The sequence below is a fragment of the Elgaria multicarinata genome, chromosome 2, assembly GCF_023053635.1.
Source record: "Elgaria multicarinata webbii isolate HBS135686 ecotype San Diego chromosome 2, rElgMul1.1.pri, whole genome shotgun sequence".
NCBI lineage: Eukaryota > Metazoa > Chordata > Lepidosauria > Squamata > Anguidae > Elgaria > Elgaria multicarinata.
In genome coordinates, this window is record NC_086172.1 from 79,937,579 (window position 1) to 79,959,445 (window position 21,867).

General features: G+C 45.5%; 2 protein-coding genes across 4 annotated transcripts in view; one reads left to right on the forward strand and one right to left on the reverse strand.

The window, feature by feature from the left end:
* The window catches only part of CTNND1 (catenin delta 1), a 78,014-nt gene extending 67,920 nt beyond the window's left edge, over positions 1-10,094 (forward strand). For 2 of the 3 annotated variants that reach the window (XM_063116906.1, XM_063116907.1), the window contains 7 exons: positions 2,094-2,286; positions 2,426-2,540; positions 3,720-3,807; positions 4,996-5,043; positions 6,940-7,031; positions 7,456-7,515; positions 7,836-10,094. In XM_063116906.1, coding sequence (XP_062972976.1) covers positions 2,094-2,286; positions 2,426-2,540; positions 3,720-3,807; positions 4,996-5,043; positions 6,940-7,031; positions 7,456-7,515; positions 7,836-7,847 — 608 coding nt within the window. In that variant the 3' untranslated portion in view covers positions 7,848-10,094. The remainder of the gene's footprint in view (positions 1-2,093; positions 2,287-2,425; positions 2,541-3,719; positions 3,808-4,995; positions 5,044-6,939; positions 7,032-7,455; positions 7,516-7,835) is intronic. The other variant, XM_063116908.1, reaches the window with a different exon arrangement.
* Positions 10,095-18,077: 7,983 nt separating this feature from the next.
* On the reverse strand, positions 18,078-19,160 carry LOC134393347 (olfactory receptor 5AR1-like). The gene has a single exon (XM_063118376.1). It carries the CDS (start codon positions 19,158-19,160, stop codon positions 18,078-18,080), a length of 1,083 nt encoding a protein of 360 aa, XP_062974446.1.
* Between the last annotated feature and the right edge of the window lie 2,707 nt (positions 19,161-21,867).

A 21,867-nucleotide genomic window follows, 5' to 3' on the forward strand; every position in this document is an offset into this window, starting at 1 on the left:
AAGGCCTTTACTGGAACCTGCCAACGAGGAAGGATCTACTCTCTCAACACAGGGGCCAAATCCTCCATCCGGACATACATACACTCCACATGACAGCGTGGAGGTTACTTCCCCAATACTGAATGCTGACATGGCCAGGATTCAGGGGGTGTTAGATGCAGCATTAAAACCATCCACGAGACTAAATTACAACAGGAAGTGGGCTGCATTCAGTTCCTTCGCACTAGAAAATAAGTTTCCCCCCAAATCTTGTTCCATTCATCAGGTCCTGTCTTTTTTGTTACAGTTAGTTGACAGGGGTCTGAAGGTTACTTCATTAAAGGTTTACATAGCAGCAATCTCTTTTTTTCACGATTGCGTTGAAGGCTTTAAAGTATTTTCACACCCGACACTCAAACAGTTTTTGAAGGGTGTATTAAACTTAAACCCACCTGTAAGGACATTTTCTCCTTCCTGGAGCCTATCAGTGGTACTGCATGCACTATCGAGACCACCGTTTGAGCCTTTGGCAACCACTGATCTACGCCTTCTTACATTAAAAGTCATTTTCCTAGTAGCAATAACTTCGGCAAGAAGAGCGAGCGAACTCTGTGCCCTAAGAATTGATGAGCCATACCTTGTTTTCCACCTTGACAAGGTGGTGCTCCGTCCTGACATCCAGTTCCTACCAAAGGTTGTGTCACCTTTTCATGTTAATCAAGACATTATCCTACCAGCGTTCTTCCAATCTCCAACCACTACATTGGAAAAAACTCTCCACTCACTAGATGTGAGAAGAGCTCTTGCTTTTTACAGGGATCGTACCTCCTCATTCCGGAAAACACAACGTTTATTTATTTGTCATGCAGGGGTTAAAAAAGGACAGGCTGTATCATCGCAAAGACTCTCTGCTTGGCTAGTTCAGTGTATAACCCTGTCATATCAGCTACAAAAGCTGGAACCCCCAAAATCGATCAAGGGGCATTCCACCAGAGCTATTTCTACGTCATCTGCCTTTCATCGTGGTATTACCATCCCAGAAATATGCAAGGCAGCGACATGGGCCCGACCTATGACGTTCGTGTCACATTACAAGCTGGACGTCAGGTCAAGAGCTGACTGCTCTTTTGGCAGAGCAGTTTTGTCATCACTATTTGCCTAAGGACACCAACCCTCCTCCGGTGAGTAAAAGCTTGCTAGTCGCCCATATGTGTGATGCACAGAGACCACGAAGAAGAAGGACAGGTTGCTTACCTGTAACTGTGGTTCTTCGAGTGGTCATCTGTGCAGTCACACAACCCACCCACCTGGCTCCCCTCTTGGTGTCCAACAATTATTACTAATCATTTATCAAGTAGTGTCTTTTAGGTACACCTGAAGGTGTCGAAATTCCTCAGACGAGGCCTCAGGGTCTCAGAAGAACTGAGGGAATCTGGGCGGGAACCCCTCTGCATATGCGCAGTAGAGGGGGAGGGGTTCCCGCCCAAAATGCCTTTTAGCTATAGAAGATTCCCGAAGCGGGGCTTCGCGCAGGCGCAGAGCCCATATGTGTGACTGCACAGATGACCACTCGAAGAACCACAGTTACAGGTAAGCAACCTGTCCTTTTCCAGTCCCTTCCATCCCTTTAATTTATTTAATTTATTTATTGCATTTTTATACTGCCCAATAGCTGAAACTCCCTGGGCAGTTCACAAAATTGAACCCCAATTTTAAGGTTGACTATCAACTTACCTTGTGCAGTTGTAGATTAAAATAAGACGTCAGTCTCTATGCTGGCTGAGGGATGCTGGGAGTTGTATTCTAACACATCTGGAGGACACCTGGTTGGCATGTTGTTATTTCCCCCCTTTCCTTTGCTAAGTAAGGCTTGGCTGGCAGCTTTGTCTTCTGGACAAGAGAATAAGGAGCTTTGAATTGTAATTCCCTGATTGTATGAGAGCACCATCTCTGTGGCTCTGTGCATCCCTTTTGGTATGATAGGAAAAGCCTCCAAGGGCACTTGAAGAGCTCAGCAAGGACTGCAGGATGTGAAGGCCTCTCTTTCACTTCTGCCCGCCTCTCTTCATAACTGTTCTTTCTCCTAACCGACTCTGATCTACTCCCACTCCCAGGTAAACATGCCATCCCCAGTTTAGTGAAGAATTTGCCAGGGGGACAGCAGATGCCGGCCAAGAACCTCTCTGAAGACACCGTGGTCTCTGTGCTAAATACTATAAACGAGGTTATTGTGGACAACTTGGAAGCAGCAAAGAAACTGCGGGAGACACAAGGCATTGAGAAGCTGGTGCTGATCAACAAATCTGGGTGAGTGCAGGTAGAGGGTGCCTGAAACACATTTCTACAATTCCCCCCCCCCCAACTTCCCTGCAATCTCAATCTCAATCTGTGTGTGTGTGTGTGTGTGTTATCTCTTTTGTAATATCTTTCTGTTCTCTCCTTCTAGGAACCGCTCAGAGAGAGAAGTTAGAGCAGCTGCTCTTGTATTGCAGACCATCTGGGGATATAAAGAGTTGCGGAAGCCGCTGGAGAAAGAAGGCTGGAAGAAGGCTGACTTCCAGGTATCTGGAGCCTGAACATGCGTTGTGGAAGGACTTGAGGGTCAGGGGGGAGGAAGTGGTGCTTCGTCCAATAAATGTGAGCTAGAGTTGGACTTGATGACAGGTCTTTTATTAGTGGATGAGCCATTTCTGTGGCCGACATTGTCCCTTTAAAAACCAATAAACGCAATTAGAATACCTGGCCTAGAAATCAGGTTAAGCCAACTCACAGAAAATGCTCAGTGGCTACTTCATGGAAGCAGAGGATCACATCAGCCCTTGCATGTCACTGGGGCTTGCCTTGTGAACATGTGTGCTTGAGTGCACAGCAGAGGTCACGTCTATTATTATTATCATCTCTCTTTTCTCACTTGTGGTGGTTTTCCTAGGTGCACATGACGGGCTTTGTCAAGTCATGCGGTCTTTTACCGATTCAGGAATTTCTTGACAATTGAATATATTTTAGGTATGACTGCTTTCTGAATGTTGGTGTGGATGTATTTTGGTAGGTCCAGTTTCTGAAGGTTTTCTGTAAAATAATAATAATAATAATAATAATAATAATAATAATAATAATAATATAAATTATTATTTATCTCTTTCTCGCTCATGGCGGTTTTTCTAGACAAACATGACGGGCATTGCCAAGTCATGCTGTCTTTTACAGATTCAGGAATTATTGATGATGATGATGATGATGATGATTGATTGATTATATTCTACCTTTCCCCAAGATGGTGTGCATAGTACATTCCCTACTTTTTATCGTTGCAACATCCCTGTGATTTAGGTTAGGCTGAGAGACCGTGATTGGCCCAAAGTCACTCGTTGAACATCATGGTTGAGTAGGGATTTGTGCCTGAGTCTCTTCCCACTCCTATTCCTAGTCCAATATCCCAACCACTACACCACACCAACTCAAAAGAAAAGCCTATGGACCTGGGCTTTCCATCAGAGTTTTACTGTGCACAGTCTTGACATGTGACTGTTGCCTGTTGTTCATACAACATCCACAGAGGTGAATTTCTGTAGACTTGCCTTCTCCTAAAGGTGCTGGGTGTAGGTGGCGGGTGCTCCTAGTGCCTCCAGACACTAGATGGCAGCATATGCTGCCAAGTACTGAGGAGGTAGCTAGGAAATCAGGCATATAAGCCCTGTCTCATGATAACATCAATGAACTGAGCAATTCCTTCTTCTCAGGTGCAGCAGAATAACGCCTCTAGAAGTCAGGGTGGCAACTCCTTTGATGACAGCACCTTGCCCCTCATTGATAAGAACCAAAAAGGAGGTAGGTAGAGAATTGGCTGCAATCCGCTTCAGAAGTCCCAGTTCTGGTGCCAGGAACAAAAGGCCCCTTTGTTCCCTGGGGCTTTTGTGTGGCAGAGGAGAACGTGACGCAGGAAGCCGCCTTACGCAGAGATTGGTCAATGTTTCGCTCTGTATTGTTTGCACTGACTGCCAGCAGCTCTCTGGGGTTCCAGAGAAGAGACTTTTCATTTAGCTGGGGCTGCCTCAGAAGTGTTCAGTGGTGTGGATGAGGCCTCCATACTGTCGCACACTTGCAGGGCTGTCCTGGCTCAGTGTGGTTTAGACAGGCTTGGAGGAATGGGCACTTGGTTCCTTTTTCACAGGAAGACTCAGATCATTTAAAATCGACCTGCAAAGAAGGTTAAATTATGCTCAGTTGTGCATGCATACGGATGGATGTACTTCGTCTGTGTTTTTGGAGCAGCATGTGGCTCTTGGTTAAGAACACTATTTTAACAGAGGAGGAGTAGCAGCAGCAACACAGGCAACTTCCTCTCACTGCACTGACGTACAGTTACAGCATCACTTCGCTCTTGGAACAGTTCTGCAAGTGATGCTTTTTGTACAAGTTCAGTTTGTGTGCTTTTCCACCTTGCCTTGGTGGAGGTTATCCTGAGATGGCTGACTGACCAAATGCTACTTTATATGTTATTGTTTATATGTGTGCATTGGAGTGTGTGGTTTGAGGTTTGGATTTGCCGTGGACAAATCTTTTCTTTTCAGGAGATGGTAAGATGGGTGGGTGGGTGGGGGGAGTTAGAATGGCGAGCAGTGTGAATGGTGTGGTCTGATTGGTTGGTTCTGTACTGCCCAATAGTCGAAGCGCTTTGGGTGCTTCGCAACAATCAAAACTATAAAAGTACAAAACTTAAACTACGATGTAAAAACACAATATAAAAGTACAACCAGAATAAAACTGAGAAGCAATACAGAGATCTAAGATACAGATTTCAAACAGGAAAGTTAAAAGACTAAGATGGTAAAATGTTAAAATACTGTGAAAATAAAAAGATCTTCACCTGGCGATGAAAAGAGTCTATGCCAGGCGAACCTCTCTAAGGAGCTCATTCCGCAGCTGAACACAAGCCTAGATCATTTCAACCATGTGGAACTCGTTTTGGCATCAGGTTTCTGCATCTTTCTGTTCTGATTTTTATTTTCTGCCTAGACAAGAAATCCTCTCGAGAAGAGATCCAAATGGGCAACATGGGACCAGGTATGGGAGCTTCAGTGGGAAAGAGGATGTTCATTGGGGTTTTTTAATGTATCCAGGAGAGGTGCTGCTGGATAAAACCTTCCTTGCTTCTGTATAGCTCCAAAATTGTGTTATGCCTGGCTCCGTAACCTGCTCAGGCAAAAATGCTTTACCATCCTGGGCCTGCATGTCACCCGTCGCATCCCACCATAGTTTATGTAGATGCTGTGTTTAGGTCCTTGCCAATGCTGGCCCTCACCCCACCCAGGTAGCTATTCCTCCAGCCAGCAGGACCCTCCCCCCCCCCTTGCCACTTAAGTCCCTGGGATTCTAGCTTTGCCTAGCATAAGCATCCCAGTGCTCTTGTTGCTAGAGCCTGGGGAAAGGTAAGTTCCCTTCTGCTACTGGGGCTGCTGCATTCTCTGGCTCCAGATTGCCTGCCTCTCTCTACTGCTAGCAAATGCCTCCTGCTACAGTAGGGAGCTTTCCCAGGCAAGCCAAAAGTTTCTACCCTGCCGGTTCTGCCTCATTTTGGCGAGGCTGATCTCTGTCTCCCAAATGCCTGGCAGCTAATGCACGTACACTACTATGGGGTCGACAGGGCAGTTACAGGAACTAGAGCTGGCATACCTTCCTCCCTGAAATGAGGAGGCAGGGCATGTTAGAGGCCTGGTTACCTCCTAGGGCAGGGGTGGAGAACCTCAGGCCCGGGGCCAAATCAGGGTTCCTCGGATGGCCACACCCCCTTTTCCCCAACCGCCAATCATTTTGGTGGTTTCCTGGTTTCTGTGCCGCTTTTCCTCCCATTCAAAAAGGTTGAAATAGCTGAGTTACTGGCAGTAAGAGCTTTAAACTACGATATGGGGGTGGGGAGCTGTGTTTTTGGCCACACCCACCACTGGAATGCATCCCTCGAGAACTTCTCCAAGCTTGAATTTGCTGGATGAAAAGAGGTTCCCCACCACTACCCTAGGGTATCCCAGGGCAGGACAGCACCATTATAGGTCTATCTGCTTGTCAGTTCCATAGAGTTAGCTAGCAGGTGGAATTACTGGGTGGGAAGGCGGGGAGAAGATTGCAAAGGAAGTGATCCTCTATCCCATCCCTCGCACTCACCTGCTGGGTTCGTACACAACGCTAACCCATGGTATGAGTTGTTGAATTCTGGGTTTTTGCGATGTGCGAACCCAGCCATGTTAATAAACCGTGGTTTGCTAACCACAAACAACCCCAAAAGAGAACCCGTGGCTTGTTGTTGTACTGAGAACTCTGGATTTTTTAATCCATGGGCTGCCATTATGTGTGAATCCAAAACCATGAGTTGTTCATGGGTTGTTTCGCCAGGTTATAAAGGCGGTAAGCAAGAGTGTCTTTAAATGCTGGTATTACAGTGCTGCAAAGACATTTGAGATACAGGGAGGGAGTGGGTGAAGGAGGAGGGAAGAAAACAACTTAAGGATTGAGAAAATAAATTTGTTCGATTGTCTACCAGCTAATTCCTGGGTAGGGCAGCAAACCATGGGTTAAATAAACCATGGGTTAGCATTATGTGCAAACCAGGTTACCATGCAATCACCGAACCATTCTTGTTTGTGTTCATTCCATTTATAATTCACCTCATTCCAATGGTTAAGATGGTAATGTGTTGTTGGTGCTGTGTGGCCACACAGTGTCCACTTTTTCCTCCCCACTATATGTTTTGCCCCCAGAGCAATGCTCAGTGTGAACACCTGTCTCCTGATTTCTTGCTATGTATGCTTGGCAGGGAAGGAGAAGGTGACGTTTGTTCCCTGGCTTGACCAGTGCGATGCAAGGGGGACTGTGGGGTGTAGGAAGAGAAGTTTGTGTCCCCTGGTAGCCTGCCTACCTTGGGCCTGTGTGACTTTTTCTCATGTCAGGTGTCCCTCTTCCTTTCAGACAACTACTCTACACTGAATGAGCGGGAACATAATAGGACATTGGACCGATCTGGAGAAGAAATGGAATCTATGAAGGGAGCACCACTGATGGTAAAGACCTGGGATACCCATTGATTGGAGGCCTCTGGGCTCTTACCAAGCACACATTGGTTCTAGGCATTGAGGTAGCAAGGAGAGGTGGGGTAGGATGGGCAGGGAAGGTCTGAGTGGCTGGAAACGGTGAAGGGGAAGCAGCGGAAACGGCCACTCGGAGCTTGAAAGGCCAAGAATTTCTAGGACTAGAGAATGGGCTGGATATACCATCTCTCCTCTTATCCCCACCTGTGTTTCGGAAGCTTGCTAAGGTGTTTGCCTAGTAACTAACCCCATGACTGTATTGACTTTTCTGCTTTCAGCTCAGCCCCTCCTTCTCTTTCCCCAGTGACTTTTCAGTTTGATTCCTTGTCCCTCTGAGCGCCCCCCCTCCCCTCCCCACATAACATGCCACCCTTACTAACAGTACATATGTCTACAGCAGGAGGAGGAAGGGCTGGAATCCCTTGAGGAGAATGACCACTTGTCTTATCCCCCTATGGTATGTTACTGCTTTCTGACAGTGATCTTCTGCCTCTGTGTTTAAGTGTGTGTGTGAGAGTGAGAGAGAGAGAGAGAGAGTGAGAGAGAGAGAGAGAGAGAATTGTCTGCTTCTCCAATCAGATCTTTGTAGGGTCTAATCTGGGGTCTTGCTCAACCAGTCTTCTTTCAGGGACTACATGCAACACCAAGACTACATGAGGTTTTGACCGCTGGATGATTCTATGTCTAATTTGCTTGTCATGTGGAAAGCTGCTGCTTGCTGCTGTTGTACTGTGGCTGACTTTAACTCCCCCCCCCCCTTTCTGTCTCTCTCCACAGCAGAAAATCTAAGAGTTGCCACCATCTGCCTTCTCCGTTTTGGGTTTATAACATACTATGTATAACTCTTCGTGGTGAAATGGACTGACACTTTTTTTTAATCTCTTGGCACACAAGTCCAGCCACCCAGCCAAAATGACTGCCCCCCCCCCCGAGCCCAGAGGGCCTCACACCTCCCTATAGACGACTGCACATCCAATCCTCTGGACACTTTTTTTTGTCTATAATATTTTTCAAAAACGCAGCAATTCTTGAAGACCAAATACTCCTGATGGATCTCACTAAAGCGACTAAGGCAGTCACCTAAGTTACAAGCTCCTGCCGTATCCATAGCAGCTGATGGAAACCACTGGTGCAGACGGCTCTCAACTGGACTCTCGACCATACTGGAACTAGTTTTTCTTAAAGGAGATGTGCTGGCTCTCTTCGTTGCAAAGTGGCACAAGGGCCTCCTCCTCCTTCTCTTAGCCTATAGAATATATTTTTGTGTGTGATTTCATTTTTTGCAACAAAGGATGCTGGGAATACTTGAACATTCCTAGTGGTGGGTGGTGGTGGTGGTGTTGAGGGAGGGTGGGAAATGGCCAAGGAGGGACCAGCTTCTGAGTGGCTGCATCTGGGTCCTCTGGATGCTGGATGGCCTTCAAGAGTGCCTCTGTGAGGGGACAGCCCTCTGTATCCTCATAGGCTGAGGAAGAATGTGTGCGTTTTCATCTGCTGCCTCCCGTTTCTTAGTCGCTTCTCGATGGTTTAGTCTGAACTGGGTTAACTCAGAGTTTAGGAAGCTATTTATTTGTGGGAGAAGAGCAGCTTATGGGGTGCAGGGGTTTGAGGGTCGCAGAAGAAGGCTGAGTATGTTAAGTGAACGTTTGGTGGAAAGGGCGCACGTCTTCATACCCCAAAGGGGCAATTTTGGCTTTCCCTTGGGGAGGACACCATGAGGCATCTGGTTTTGGGTCGCTGATGGATCACTTCAGTGGTGGGTGCCTAAATTGGAGTGCAGAGCAGGGGCCGGGGGACTGATGAAGGGAGAAGTTTGGGGTCGCAGAAAGTGTGTGAGGGAGGGAAGGCGGCAGGCAGACTATCTGTAAATATTGCCCAAATCCTCCCATGCAGGCAGGGGAACAAAACAGTTATCTGTCCCTATTTACACGTGCCTTTCTTTGCCACTGTGAAATAGCTTGGTGCTTTTGCTGGGTTTTGAGACAGGACGCTGGAGTGCCTCGACTGGAGAGAGGGTGTTTTCTTTTCTTTTTTGGCATAGAGTTATGCTCCCGCTCTCTCTTGACTCCTTGCCTGGGAACCGGAATCCTGATGTCGCCGTGTGACCTTGCTGTACTCAGGAGGCTGAGGGGGAAAGACCAGGAACTCACCTAAAGGCTCATGGGGCTGGGGAGGGCGAGGTGAGAGCACTGTTCGGCGAGGATCATGATGTGCACCTTAATGGCTCCCCTCTTCAGGGAACAAGAGGAATTTAGGGCCTGCTTACAGACCTGAGTCCTAATCTCCACAGCAGCAGTAAAGGGGACCATAGTGAGTAGCTCTGGGCACCATATTGGTGAGTCCACCCTTTTCTACTGAAGAGGACCGCCACCTTTCCCGCCTCCCTTCCTCCCGGCCTCAAAGTTATGCCTTGGCCCAGTAACTGGAAGGAGCTCTGTTGCCCTTGACTCCTGTGATTCTCTCCACATCCAAACAATCGTTCACATTGTACAAGAGGGAAGGCCTAAGGTGGAAGATTCTCGGTGCCTCTGTAATATGCTCCAATCCCAGTTTTTTCTTTCCTTTAGGGGGAGTGGGAGGGACTAAAGATGTAAATCAGCTTTCTGAGGGGAGGAGTCACTCAACTTTTTCTAATGTAAAACACTATTTCTTTTTTTAAAAATTCCAGATGAACCAAACAAAAAAAACAACAACCCTTCCCTGCTGACCAATTCAATGCTGTAGGACAGCCTTCCCTCAACCTGGCGCCCTCCGGATGAGTTGGACTACAGTTCCCAGCACCCCCCAGCATGGCTGGCTGGGGGGTGCTGGGAACTGTAGTCCACATCCGGAGGGCAACAAGTTGCGGAGAGGCTGCTGTAGGAGGGACTAATAACTCACTGACGTTTATTTCGTTTTGTTGCTTTTCCTTCGCACCCCCTGGGGGACGGGGAAATCCTGCTGTTCTTTGAGTCCTGCGCTCACTCTGTAATGCTTTTAAAATGAAATGATTTTTATATAAATAAAGTTTTAAAGTGTGTATTTGTTAAGATGGAATGGCCTTATCCAAATCTTGTTGAGTCTTGTCTTTTGCCATCTTTTCACTGAGAACGCCCACCGTCTAAACAACGGGTCTCACTCGCTGCAGATTAATGCCCCCGATTTATTTTCTCCGTGCCAGACTAGACTCACTCGGGGAGAGAGATGGACTTGTGGCTGCCAGTCCAGATTTTACAAAGCTTGCAGTGACTATCCGTTTTCAGTTCAACAGCTTCCCAATTCTTCTTGTTTAAAGCATCTGAACGTGTTAGTCTTTATTTTGCCCCTTCCATCTGTGACTGGGTTTGTGCTAAGCAGAAGGATATAAGCCTAGCGTTCCCTTCTGATTTCTGTTCCTCTTGCAACAAATTACATTCGTAACCTGCCAGTAAACTTGGCTCTGAGCAGAGGAGGAAAACGCGCTCTCCAGAGGCAGGCCATCCTAATGTGGAGTGTAAGTTGGAATATGGCTGAGTGGGCAACACAACTAACTCTCCTGCTGTCAAAGTTGTTTCCTTCCCCTCCCCAACTCCTCCGCTCCAGACACAAGCAGGAAGAAGAGATAGGACTACGTCTGCTACCTCTCTCCCAGGTTGAGTGTCATCTTGGGTTCATCACTTTTTAAACCTGACCTGATGCTAGCAGAGAACAGAACTATTACTTATTTTATTACTGCATTTATATCCCACCTTTTTTCCTCCAAGGAACCCAAGGCGGCACACATAATCCTCTCCATTTTATCCTCACGATAACAACCCTGTGAGGTAGGTTGGGCGGAGGCCCTGTGACTGGCCCAATGTCACCCAGTGGGTTTCAATGGCCATGTGGGGACTAGAACTTGGAACAATATTTACACAGAGTCCCCACTTCTTTGCAGTTCTGGCAACAGACTTTTTGCCCTAGCATTCCCTTTTCTGAACTCTTAACGTTTCCCTGCAGGTCGATGATGTCCAACATTGCTTCCTCTCTTCAACTGTCTTACGCCTTTTTGCATCCATCCATCCATCCATGTTGCAGCAGCTACCACAATGAAGTCTGTTTGCAGAACATGGCAGGAGGGGAAGGGTGAAAGGGAGTTAGGTGTCATAGAAGCTCAAAGTCCCTGCTGTGTTTTACCCACTGTCCCAGCTGGCCAGTGGGCTTTCTGTAGTTGTCCGCAGTGCCTCAGCCTACTCTGATCATTGGCTGCTTGCTGGCTTCCCAGCTCTGCCCGCTCCACATCCTAGAATGCTCCGTGTGCACAGTGTGCCATCAAAACATGGAATCTTAACTTCACAACAAGGGGAGCAGATCTGCAAAGCATTAACTGAGCCAAACCTGTTCGTTGGGGCTGCCCATCCCCTTCCCAATAATTTCTTTGAGGAAGCCAACACCAGTGCTTGATCAACGTAAGAGCTGGGTCTGTTTCATCTATTCCTGTTTTCCCTGAACAGTGGAAGGTCATGAGATGGAAGCGATTTAGTGAGGAATGCCAGGAATGGACCTTGGGCCGGTGAAATGCAGAGCTCGAGTTCTGTAAGCGCTGAGCTGCTCCTCCCCTTAGGACTTCCTGTGGCAAAATAATCACAGGGAAGCAACATCTGATCTTGCTCTGACTTTTGCTGATAAAGCTTGAACAGCCTGGCAAGCTACACTAAATTGGTGAATGCTCCCCCAAGCCTCAGCACATTCTGTTGTGGTTTCTCAAATGAGTTACAGAACTGAGTTATGGAGTCTGGTTACACGTTGGATTTCAAATGAAGGTTTTTTGACTGGAGGTAGAGCCCTTCCCTAACCTGCTGCCCTGCCTGGGGAATGATGGGAGTTGCAGTCCCACACATCCGGTTGGGGAAGATTGAAATTGGAGTAAATCCTGGGGGGAGGTGAAGAGGGCTTGTATTAACTCCCAAAATGCTGTTGCTAGCCCAGTTGGAACAATTCCAAAATTCCAGCATAGGCTTGTCAACAACCAGAAGAAGAATTTATACTCGTGGTATCCTGCTTGTCTTTTGGGGGGACTGCGGCATGGGGAGGATCTTGACTTTCTCTCCACCTGGTCCTGGCTGCTGTATATATATATAAAAAAGATTCTTTTACACATTTAACATCTAGTTTGGGCCAAAGAGTTATATTATTGGTGTGAGGATTAGGGAAAGGAGGCCTGCAGGCTACCATAGAGTGACTTGGTGGTAGCGTAAGAACAAAACGATCCATTGGAGACAACTTGATTTGGACAAACGAAAACTGGACTTGCTAGTTGCTAGCGTGTGGTTCATAATTGTCTTCAACCATATGGGCGGATAAGAATATGGTTGGATATTCTACACCAGGGGTGTGGGAGCTGTGGTTCTCCAGATGTTGGGCTCTGTTGTGCCTGTTATTGGTCATGCTGGCTGGGGTGATGGGAGTTGTGGTCCAACAACATCTGGAGGGCCAGAGGTTGCTCACCCTTACAATCTCCTTCCCCTCTTCTGCTGGCCACAAACCAAAGAGCCACTTTAGGCTTTGCTCAGGACTTTATGTAGTAAAACTTTCCTTCTACCTTCAGGATCTATATGCCCCAATTCAAATAGCTTTTTGCTGTTCAGAAAAATCTTAGTTGAAAGATCCAGTAGGCATGTGGAGTTCACCTGGTTGCCACATTTTTACACTAGGTACAAATAAGCCGGAGTACAAAATGTATATGGCTCAAATCAACTAATAAAATGGCACATGAACATTTATTTTGAGTTTTTCCCAGGCACCTGTTGAAATTTGGGGATGGGCAGCTTAAATGTGCTTGTGCCAGTTGAGCTAGGGGCTGTTGTGTTTTGTACTTTGGTATCCATTCTAGAACACAATGGGATTTTCTACACGAGGCTTTTAACCCACCACTTTACCAAGGCTCCTGTTTCTGGATTCTTTGCAGGATTAAGATCAGCTCCTTTACACAAGTCCCCACCCCCCGGGTTCTTTCTCTTCCTTTCCTTATGTTCCATTATACAAGCACTAGATGGCACTGTTGTTTGGCAGAATTGCACACTTACACTAGACTTTATCCCAACATTCATAAATAATAACAGTCTTTCCTCAGTAGTAACACAAAACAACTACCAAGAATGGTTGCAAAGCACAGGTGAGGCCCTGGAGGATGACAACGTTGTGTAAAGGACCTGCAAACTACCGTAAGTGAGGAATCATGAGCACACACTAAATGCCTCATGTAGAAAGCTCAATGTAAAAGGAGCTGTGTGTTTGTCCCAAACCTGAACACCTAATATATTCATTCTACCTATTGCTCACTGTTGGAACTGAAGCTATAAAGTCAAGATTCTGGTGATTTTCAAAGTTGAAATGTTTCCTCCTACTTGAATAATCAAACTTGAGACGACTACCAAAAATGTTAGCCATATGAGAGAACAGTTGAACAAAAGAGAAGTAATACGAAAAGCAAATAGTTCATTTAAGTTTGCTGTCTTTTGCTTATGCACATTTCTGGGCACTTTCTTAAGGATCCTGGGAGTGTAACAATGTAGTAACCCAATTCCGGCATCAAGTGCTAGCTTGAAATGCAATCTTCTCTGGAATGGAGTTGGATTCTTTTCATTCCAGGAGCAGCTTTTTTCCACATGCCAACTTTAGCAAAACAGCTCTTGGCTCCTAGAAGTTCCTATTATTATTATTTTTACAAAGAATACAAGCTGGCTCAGGAGCACACAGTGTGGATTGGCATGTGTCCTTGCAGATAAGTTGCAGGTGGTGGATTCCAGCAAAGCAGGCGCTGTACCAGGTCTAGAACCATGTTTCCAAGTTCAATCATGGTATTATTATTATTATTATTATTATTATTAATATAGCACCATTAATGTACATGGTGCTGTACAGAGTAAAACAATAAATAGCAAGACCCTGCCGCATAGGCTTACATTCTAATAAAATCATAATAAAGCAATAAGGAGGGTAAGAGAATGCACCAAACAGGCAGTATAAAAGTCAGAACAAAATCAAATTTTAAAAGCTTTAGGAAAAAGAAAAGTTTTTAGCTGAGCTTTAAAAGCTGCGATTGAACTTGTAGTTCTCAAATGTTCTGGAAGAGCGTTCCAGGCGTAAGGGGCAGCCGAAGAAAATGGACGAAGCCGAGCAAGGGAAGTGGAGTCCCTTGGGCAGGTGAGAAACATGACATCAGAGGAGCGAAGAGCAGGAGCGGGGCAATAGTGTGAGATGAGAGAGGAGAGATAGGAAGGAGCTAGACAGTGAAAAGCTTTGTAGGTCAACAGGGGAAGTTTATAGTGGATTCTGAAGTGAATTGGAAGCCAATGAAGAGATTTCAGAAGTGGAGTTACATGGTCAGAGCGGCGAGCCAAGAAGATGATCTTAGCAGCAGAGTGGTGAACAGAAACCAACGGACTGATGTGAGAAGAAGGAAGGCCAGTGAGAAGAAGGTTGCAGTAGTCCAACCGAGAAATAACCAATGCATGAACAAGGATGCTTTTTGGCATTGAAAAAGCTTTTGCAGAGTTGATGGTTTGGCAAAACTGGGGGTGGGGTGGGGTGGGGTGGCAATTGGCATGCCCAACGTCCTGCACAGGCAATAGGAAAAGGACCACCCTGCAATTTCTACTGCTTGTGGTAAAATTAAAAATAAAGCAGATTATGACAGTGAGGAGAGTAGTATATCTGAACCATCCCTTGTGAGGTGCTGAGGCTTGCTGGGTATAATAGACCAGCTTTCTTGCTTTGATTTGGACAAAACGTGAACATCCTTTCCTAGGGAAGAAAATTGATTTGTGTGTCAGTGTATTGTAATGAGTTTAGCAATACTGAAATTAAGCTGGTTTGCCTCCTATCTAGCGGGTCGCTCTTTCAGCGTGTTGGCTAATGGCAGCTCGTCTTCTTCTTTTCCCCTTTCTGTAGGGGTTCCGCAAGGCTCGGTGCTTGGTCCGCTGTTGTTTTCTTTATACATGTTGCCCTTGGGTAATCTTATTCAATCTCATGGCCTCCAATATCATCTGTATGCCGATGATACACAATTATATCTATCTTCTCCGGATCTTTCTCCTGATGTTCACGATCGTATCTCGGCATGTCTTTCAGATATCTCAGCTTGGTTGCTTCATCGTCATTTGAAACTTAATATGGCAAAGACTGAATTGCTTGTTTTTCCTCCTAAACCTTCTCCTCATCTCTCATTCTCTCTTACTGTCAGTGATGTTACACTTACTCCAGTCAAGGAAGCTCATAGTCTTGGCTTTATATTTGATTCCTCGCTCTCCTTTATTCCTCATATTGAGGCAGTAGCTAAATCCTGTCGTTTTTTCCTGTATAATATTGCCAGGATTCGATCATTTTTGTCTGTCTCTTCTGCCAAGACTCTTGTTCATGCCTTGGTTATTTCTCGGTTGGACTACTGCAACCTTCTTCTCTCTGGCCTTCCTTCTTCTCACATCAGTCCGTTGGTTTCTGTTCACCACTCTGCTGCTAAGATCATCTTCTTGGCTCACCGCTCTGACCATGTTACTCCACTGCTGAAATCTCTTCATTGGCTTCCAATTCACTTCAGAATCCAATATAAACTTCTCCTGTTGACCTACAAAGCTTTTCACTGTCTAGCTCCTTCCTATCTCTCCTCTCTCATCTCACACTATTGCCCCGCTCGTGCTCTTCGCTCCTCTGATGTCATGTTTCTCGCCTGCCCGAGGGACTCTACTTCCCTTGCTCGGCTTCGTCCATTTTCTTCTGCTGCTCCTTATGCCTAGAATGCTCTTCCAGAACATTTGAGAACTACAAGTTCAATCGCAGCTTTTAAAGCTCAGCTAAAAACTTTTCTTTTTCCTAAAGCTTTTAAAACTTGATTTTGTTCTGACTTTATACTGTTAGTTTTACCCTACCCAGTGCCTGTTTACCCTACCCTGTGCCTGTTTGCATTCTCTTCCCCTCCTTATTGTCTTATTATGATTTTATTAGAATGTAAGCCTATGTGGCAGGGTCTTGCTATTTACTGTTTTACTCTGTACAGCACCATGTACATTGATGGTGCTATATAAATTAATAATAATAATAATAATAATAATAATAATAATAATAATAATAAGCTGGGAAAGTTAAGTGTCTGCCTGGGTGGGTGGGCTGGGATGCATTGTTCCCTTGTGTGGTCCGCAGCTTCCAAGAGATCCCCTCCTTTTTATAGGGACACCTGTGCTTCTGGGTTTCGTTGGTAGGTGATGAGCTGAAACAGGAGATGATCCTGGTTTTGAGTAGAGTCTGGAATAGTAAAAGTTTGGATTGCTACAGTATCAAAAAAGAGGTGACTGAAAAAAATTTCCTTGATGTTGATGAGCTGGAAATGGAAATGCGATTTGCACTTTGGCCAATTTTGTCCCTGGTCTACAAACAACTTGCACTACCTCTTTAGGGTCACCTAGCTAACTTCTGGAAGAAGAAACCGGAAAGGATGTGTGCTATGGTGACTCAAGGCATGTAGTTGAGGTTTACAAGAAATACTAAATCTGACATAGCAATAGAAATGGAGTGAAGCATTCAAAGTGGTGGTGGAGGGGGACTCTGCTGCTGTCTTCATGGCACCTAAACACTTCAGTATTGCAACATTTAAAGTGTGTTATCCAATGATACGACCACTGGTATTTTGAGCACCAGTTTCTACCGTATTTCTTCGATTCTAAGACTCCATCGATTGTAAGACGCACACTAATTTCAGTACCACCAACAGAAAAAAAGTTTTGATTCTAAGAAATAATAAACGCACCTGCGATTCTAAGACGCACCCCGTTTTTAGAGATGTTTATATGGGGGAAAAAGTGTGTCTTAGAATCGAAGAAATACGGTAATTATGGTGTCTGTTGAAAAGCGATTTTCAAGGAAAAGGGGCCCAGTAAAGAGAGGTGCGCAAAATATCTGGAAAGAAACCATCACTATGTACTGATGAGAGTGACTGAAATAAAGCCCCAAAAAGAATTTTGCTCATGTGTAGGTGGCTGTGAAGAATGGAAGCTGTATTGGAAAGGGTGCTACAGAAGACTTGAATGCAATAGGATAAATAAGTTAATAGTTATAACTAATTTTAAGAACTATTATTAAAATGATTATGGTGAAGTTTAAATAGGCCTACTCCTTAGTGGCTGTACCATAAAGGAAGACATGAAGAGAATTCAACCATTTTATGATAATATGAACATCTGTAGCTGGTGTGTACTGAGTTGATCCATTGATCCCTGTGTTGTCTACTCTATCGGCTCTGATACCTAGGACTGTTAGTTGGAGATGCTAGCCTAGAACTTTAATGCAAACAAAGGAGGTGCTCTACCACTGAGCTATGCCCCCTGGCAACCTGACTTGAATTATCTAGCTTCTCATGAGTTTTCTCCCTTACCAGTGCAGAAATAAGATCAGAGGGTGTCCCAGGTCACTATACCAGCACATATGTCACAATCCTGTATGTGTGAGTTTCATGAGAGAATGCCTGCCACTGGCTTGGTGTGATATAAAAAGGACCTCTCCAAGGCTATAATCTACAGTGTGAATGAATTAATGCTATTTACCTGTGGTCAAGGCAGGGCAAAGGGTCAGATTGTAACAGCTTCCTTGTGGAGACTTCACTCTTCACCAACTTTGAAAAACAGTTCTGGGGCATTGCCTCAGGTTCCTTCCCTGTGTATTCATAAAAAGTGAAGTATGTCGTTGCTATGAGACCTGCCACGTTGTCTTGTCTGCCTCTTTTTATTCTGTTGCTGGTGGCACAGAACTCCATGAAGAAAAATTAGCTCTCCATTTGTTGAGCCTTACCTAGGCACATCTTCTTAAAAATTCCCAGTGGGTTAAGTTCTCAACTCTCAGCATGACACTGAACTTTAATTTGGAAAGAGCAATTTCTTCTTCTTCTTCTTCTTCTTCTTCTTCTTCTTCTTCTTCTTCTTCTTCTTCTTCTTCTTCTTCTTCTTCTTCTTCTTCCTCTTCTTCCTCTTCTTCTTATTCTTATTCTTATTCTTATTCTTATTCTTATTCTTATTCTTATTCTTATTCTTATTATTAAAATGTCTTCCTATAGATCTTTCTTTTCAATGCCTCCTTGACTTCCTTGTTCCTCAGGCTGTAGATCAGTGGGTTCAACATGGGGATGATGATGGAATAGAACACAGATGCTACTTTGTCCATGGAATTGTTTGTGCTGGGCTTGATGTACATGAAGAAGACTGTGCCATAGAAGAGGGTGATGGCTGCAAAGTGGGAGGCACAAGTGGAGAGGGCTTTCTGCTGGCCTGCTGCAGAGCTCATCCTGCTAACAGTGACCAGGATGTAGGCGTAGGAGATCACAATGCCGGAAAATGTAGTGACTGTGGCCAAAGCAGAGAAGATGTAGAGGACTTTCCTAGCTTGGCTAGTGTCAGCACAGGCAAGATGCAGCACTGGAGGGATGTCACAGAAATAGTGATTGACAAGGTTGGGGCCACAGTAGGGCAGCTGGAACACGTTGTGGGTCTGCACTGCTGTGTTGGCAATGGCCAAGGTATAAGCGATTGCCACCAATTTTACACACACACTCTTGGACATGAGTTGGTGGTAAGAGAGGGGATGACAGATGGCCACATACCGGTCATAGGCCATAGTAGCCAGCATCAGGCACTCCAGTGTCCCATGGAGGACCAGGAAGGCCATCTGGGCCACGCAGCTTGTGTATGAAATGGACCTGTCTGTGGCAAGGAGATCAGCCAGCAGCCTGGGGGTGACCACGGAGGAGTAGCAGGTATCAATGAAAGAAAGAACACCAAGGAAGAAATACATGGGTGTGTGAAGGTTCGGGTCAGTACTGATCAGGCTGATCATGCCCAGGTTACCCATTACAGTAACATTGTAGATCAATACAAAGATCCCAAAAAGCAGTGGTTGCAGGTGTGGTTGGTCAGGTGTGAGGCCAAGCAGGATGAAATGGGTCACTGAGGTGCCGTTCTTCTTGGCAGGCATATCTCTGGATGTGGTACCTTCGTAATGAGAGAGGAGCAGAGGTGACTTGGCTGAGGGAATAGTAAAGCTGGACGATGCTCTTAATCTAATTTGCTTTCCTATAACATGAATGTCTGACCACCATTTTGCTAAGTTGTGAACTCCCTTCATGGTAGCCCACATAGGAAGCTGCCTTCTACTGAGTCAGACCATGGGTTCATCGAGCATAGTAGTGTTGAAAATGACTGCCAGTGGTTCTCCAGGGTTTCAGGATGCTGGGGGTAGGGGTGGGTGAGAGGGAATTGAACCTAGGCCTTCCGCGTGCAAAACATGTGCTCTACCACTGAGCTACATCCTCTCCCCTTGATCCAGGCAATATAGTACAACAGAAGAAAGTGAGGGAAAAGACATTGCATCTGGCTAGATGTACCAGCATGATTTAAGGAACTTTCTAACATAACAGTTTGGTTGGGTCAACAAAATAAATGAACCAAGTCATCCTTTGTGAAGGAAAGCAGTACTTCAATGCCAAGCCCAGCTGACAGAGGGAGGAAGGGTTTCCTTCCCAACCCCAATTCATTGCTCTGTTTTGGGTTTGGAGGTAGAGTGGCCACTTACACGTTGCCCAGAAAAAGAGGAATTATAGCCCCAAAGAAGAGACCCAGAGAGGGCACCAGTTTTCATAACATTTGCACCCACCCACACCTGAAATAGAAATTCAACACATCAATCACCATAATGAAGACTGACCAGGTGACCTGTGTGTTCAGTTGACTGTCCAGGTACCACCCTACCTTCAAATCCAACTATTGACAGGCAACTTCAAGGCTCTCTCTCTCTCTCTCTCTCTCTCTCTCTCTCTCTCTCTCTCTCTCTCTCTCTCTCTCTCTCTCTCTCTGGTTCCTTGACTTGAAACCAAACCTGGGCTGGACATCCCATCAAATAGGGGACACCTTCAGGTAGAGGACTGTCCTCTGCCAGCTCTTGAAAATAGAGGACTGTCCTCTGTAAAGTGGCTCACGTGGTGACTCTGTAGAGAGCAGATATACAGGGGCCTCTGTGTTTTTAATGCCAAGTGTTTAGCAGTCATTGAGGCTTTCAGGACTCAGGCATTCTGCTCCTTATCGATTGTCCAGATCCAGTTGTGCAAATAGGTAATTTAATCTGGAGTTAACAGCCTTATGGGGATAGATGGAAAAGTGTATTATTTCACTTTCTTCAAAATGTGGTAAGCCAGTCCTGCTATGTTTGGGGTCCTCCTGCTCATACTTGTATGGCTTTACCAGCAGCAAACAGAAATGGAACTGGGTTACCAATGTCTGAAATAGATTCATTGCTACTTCAATTGAGACTTTGGGTGTGTTTGCACTGCATGTGGTATGGAATTTGCATTGTTATTATTTTGGCAATACCTGACTAAACCGGTGTCTACTGTGAAATTTTGCTTACCTTGTAAACAACAGAAGTTGGTTCCATTTGGGCTCTTTGGGCAGTATCCAATGCTGCCCGTATGCCAGCAGGCCCCACTGCTGGCACAACAGAAAGCTAGCCCTTCCTTAAACAACTGGAAATTAATCAAAACACCAATTTCCAAATTGGAAAAGGTCAGTGGAAAAAGTCAGTGGAGTGCGCAGAAGGGACCGCCACTGATCTGTCCCATTTTGGAAACAAGAGTTTTGGCTCATTTTCAGGGTTCCTCTAGGAAGCATGACCTTCCTGTTTTGTTGGCAGTGGTTCCTGTTGGTGCAATGCAATCAGAGGCAATGCAGGGCCAGCGTTTGATGCTGCCCTTTCTGGGGAAGCGTTAACTTCCTATTGTGCCGGGAAGTACAAAATAATAGCACAATAATAGCACCAAATAAGCAAACAAACACAAATAATTTAAAGATGTGTGTTTGTCTCATAGGTACTTCTACGGAATCAGACCTTTGTCTATCTAGCCCAGTATTGTCAACACGGACTGCCAGCAGCAGCCCACCTGGGTTTCAGGCAGGATTCTTTCCTAGCCTTCCTGGAGATGCCAGGGATTGAACCTGGGACCTGCATGCAAAACAGAATCTATCACTGAGTTTTAGGCCCTCATGATAACTCTCTGTGTGTAATAGACTAATACCTGAAATCTTTTCCTCTTTGCTTCCTCAGGCATTTCAGTTTGCCTTCCCGCCCTAAGCTGTATTGGATGGGCTCTGTGATGGAATGAAAGAAACAGAAGCATGGATTCTAGCAAGTTTAACATGCCTGTGTATAAGGCATATTAGGAGTCGGGCAATCACTGAAAGGTTACAAGTGTCTATTTTAATAATCTGAAGGTTTCAAAGATTAATGGGATGATTTGGAGCTTTTGTTTTGTACTATTAAGCTATGCTCTAACTTGCTGAAACAGAAGATCCAGTGGGGGCTGGGGGCTCCGATTTTGATGGGGCTGTAAATCCATTTTGGGTTTCAGTCAGACCCAACCAGAACTCTAAAGGAGCTATCCAAGGTGCTAGACCTATTTTGGGGATAGGGCTCAGCATCTTGGATCATACTTTTAGAACTCTGGCTGGTTTTGTCTGAAACCAGAACAGATTCACAGCCTCACTGAAATCGGAGCCACCCGCCTCCACTGAGAAGTTCTGATTGGACATATGAAGCCGCTTTATATAGAGTCTGGCCAATTGTCTGTCTAGCCTAGCATAATTCACTCTATAGGTCTGCAAGGTCCCCAACAGAAGCCTTTCTCAGCTCTGCTGCCACCCAAACTCCATTTACCCTGAGATTCCAGAGACTGAACCTGAACTCCTCCCTTGAAGCCATGTTCTCTATTACCAGACTATGGTCCCTCTCCCCAAACTACTCAAAACACCTTAAGCCAAATACGATGTTTCCATCCTAATAC

Bases quoted from the DNA above. Each gene is read 5' to 3' on its own strand.
- LOC134393347 (XM_063118376.1), bottom strand. From the start codon at position 19,160: ATGAAGGGAGTTCACAACTTAGCAAAATGGTGGTCAGACATTCATGTT.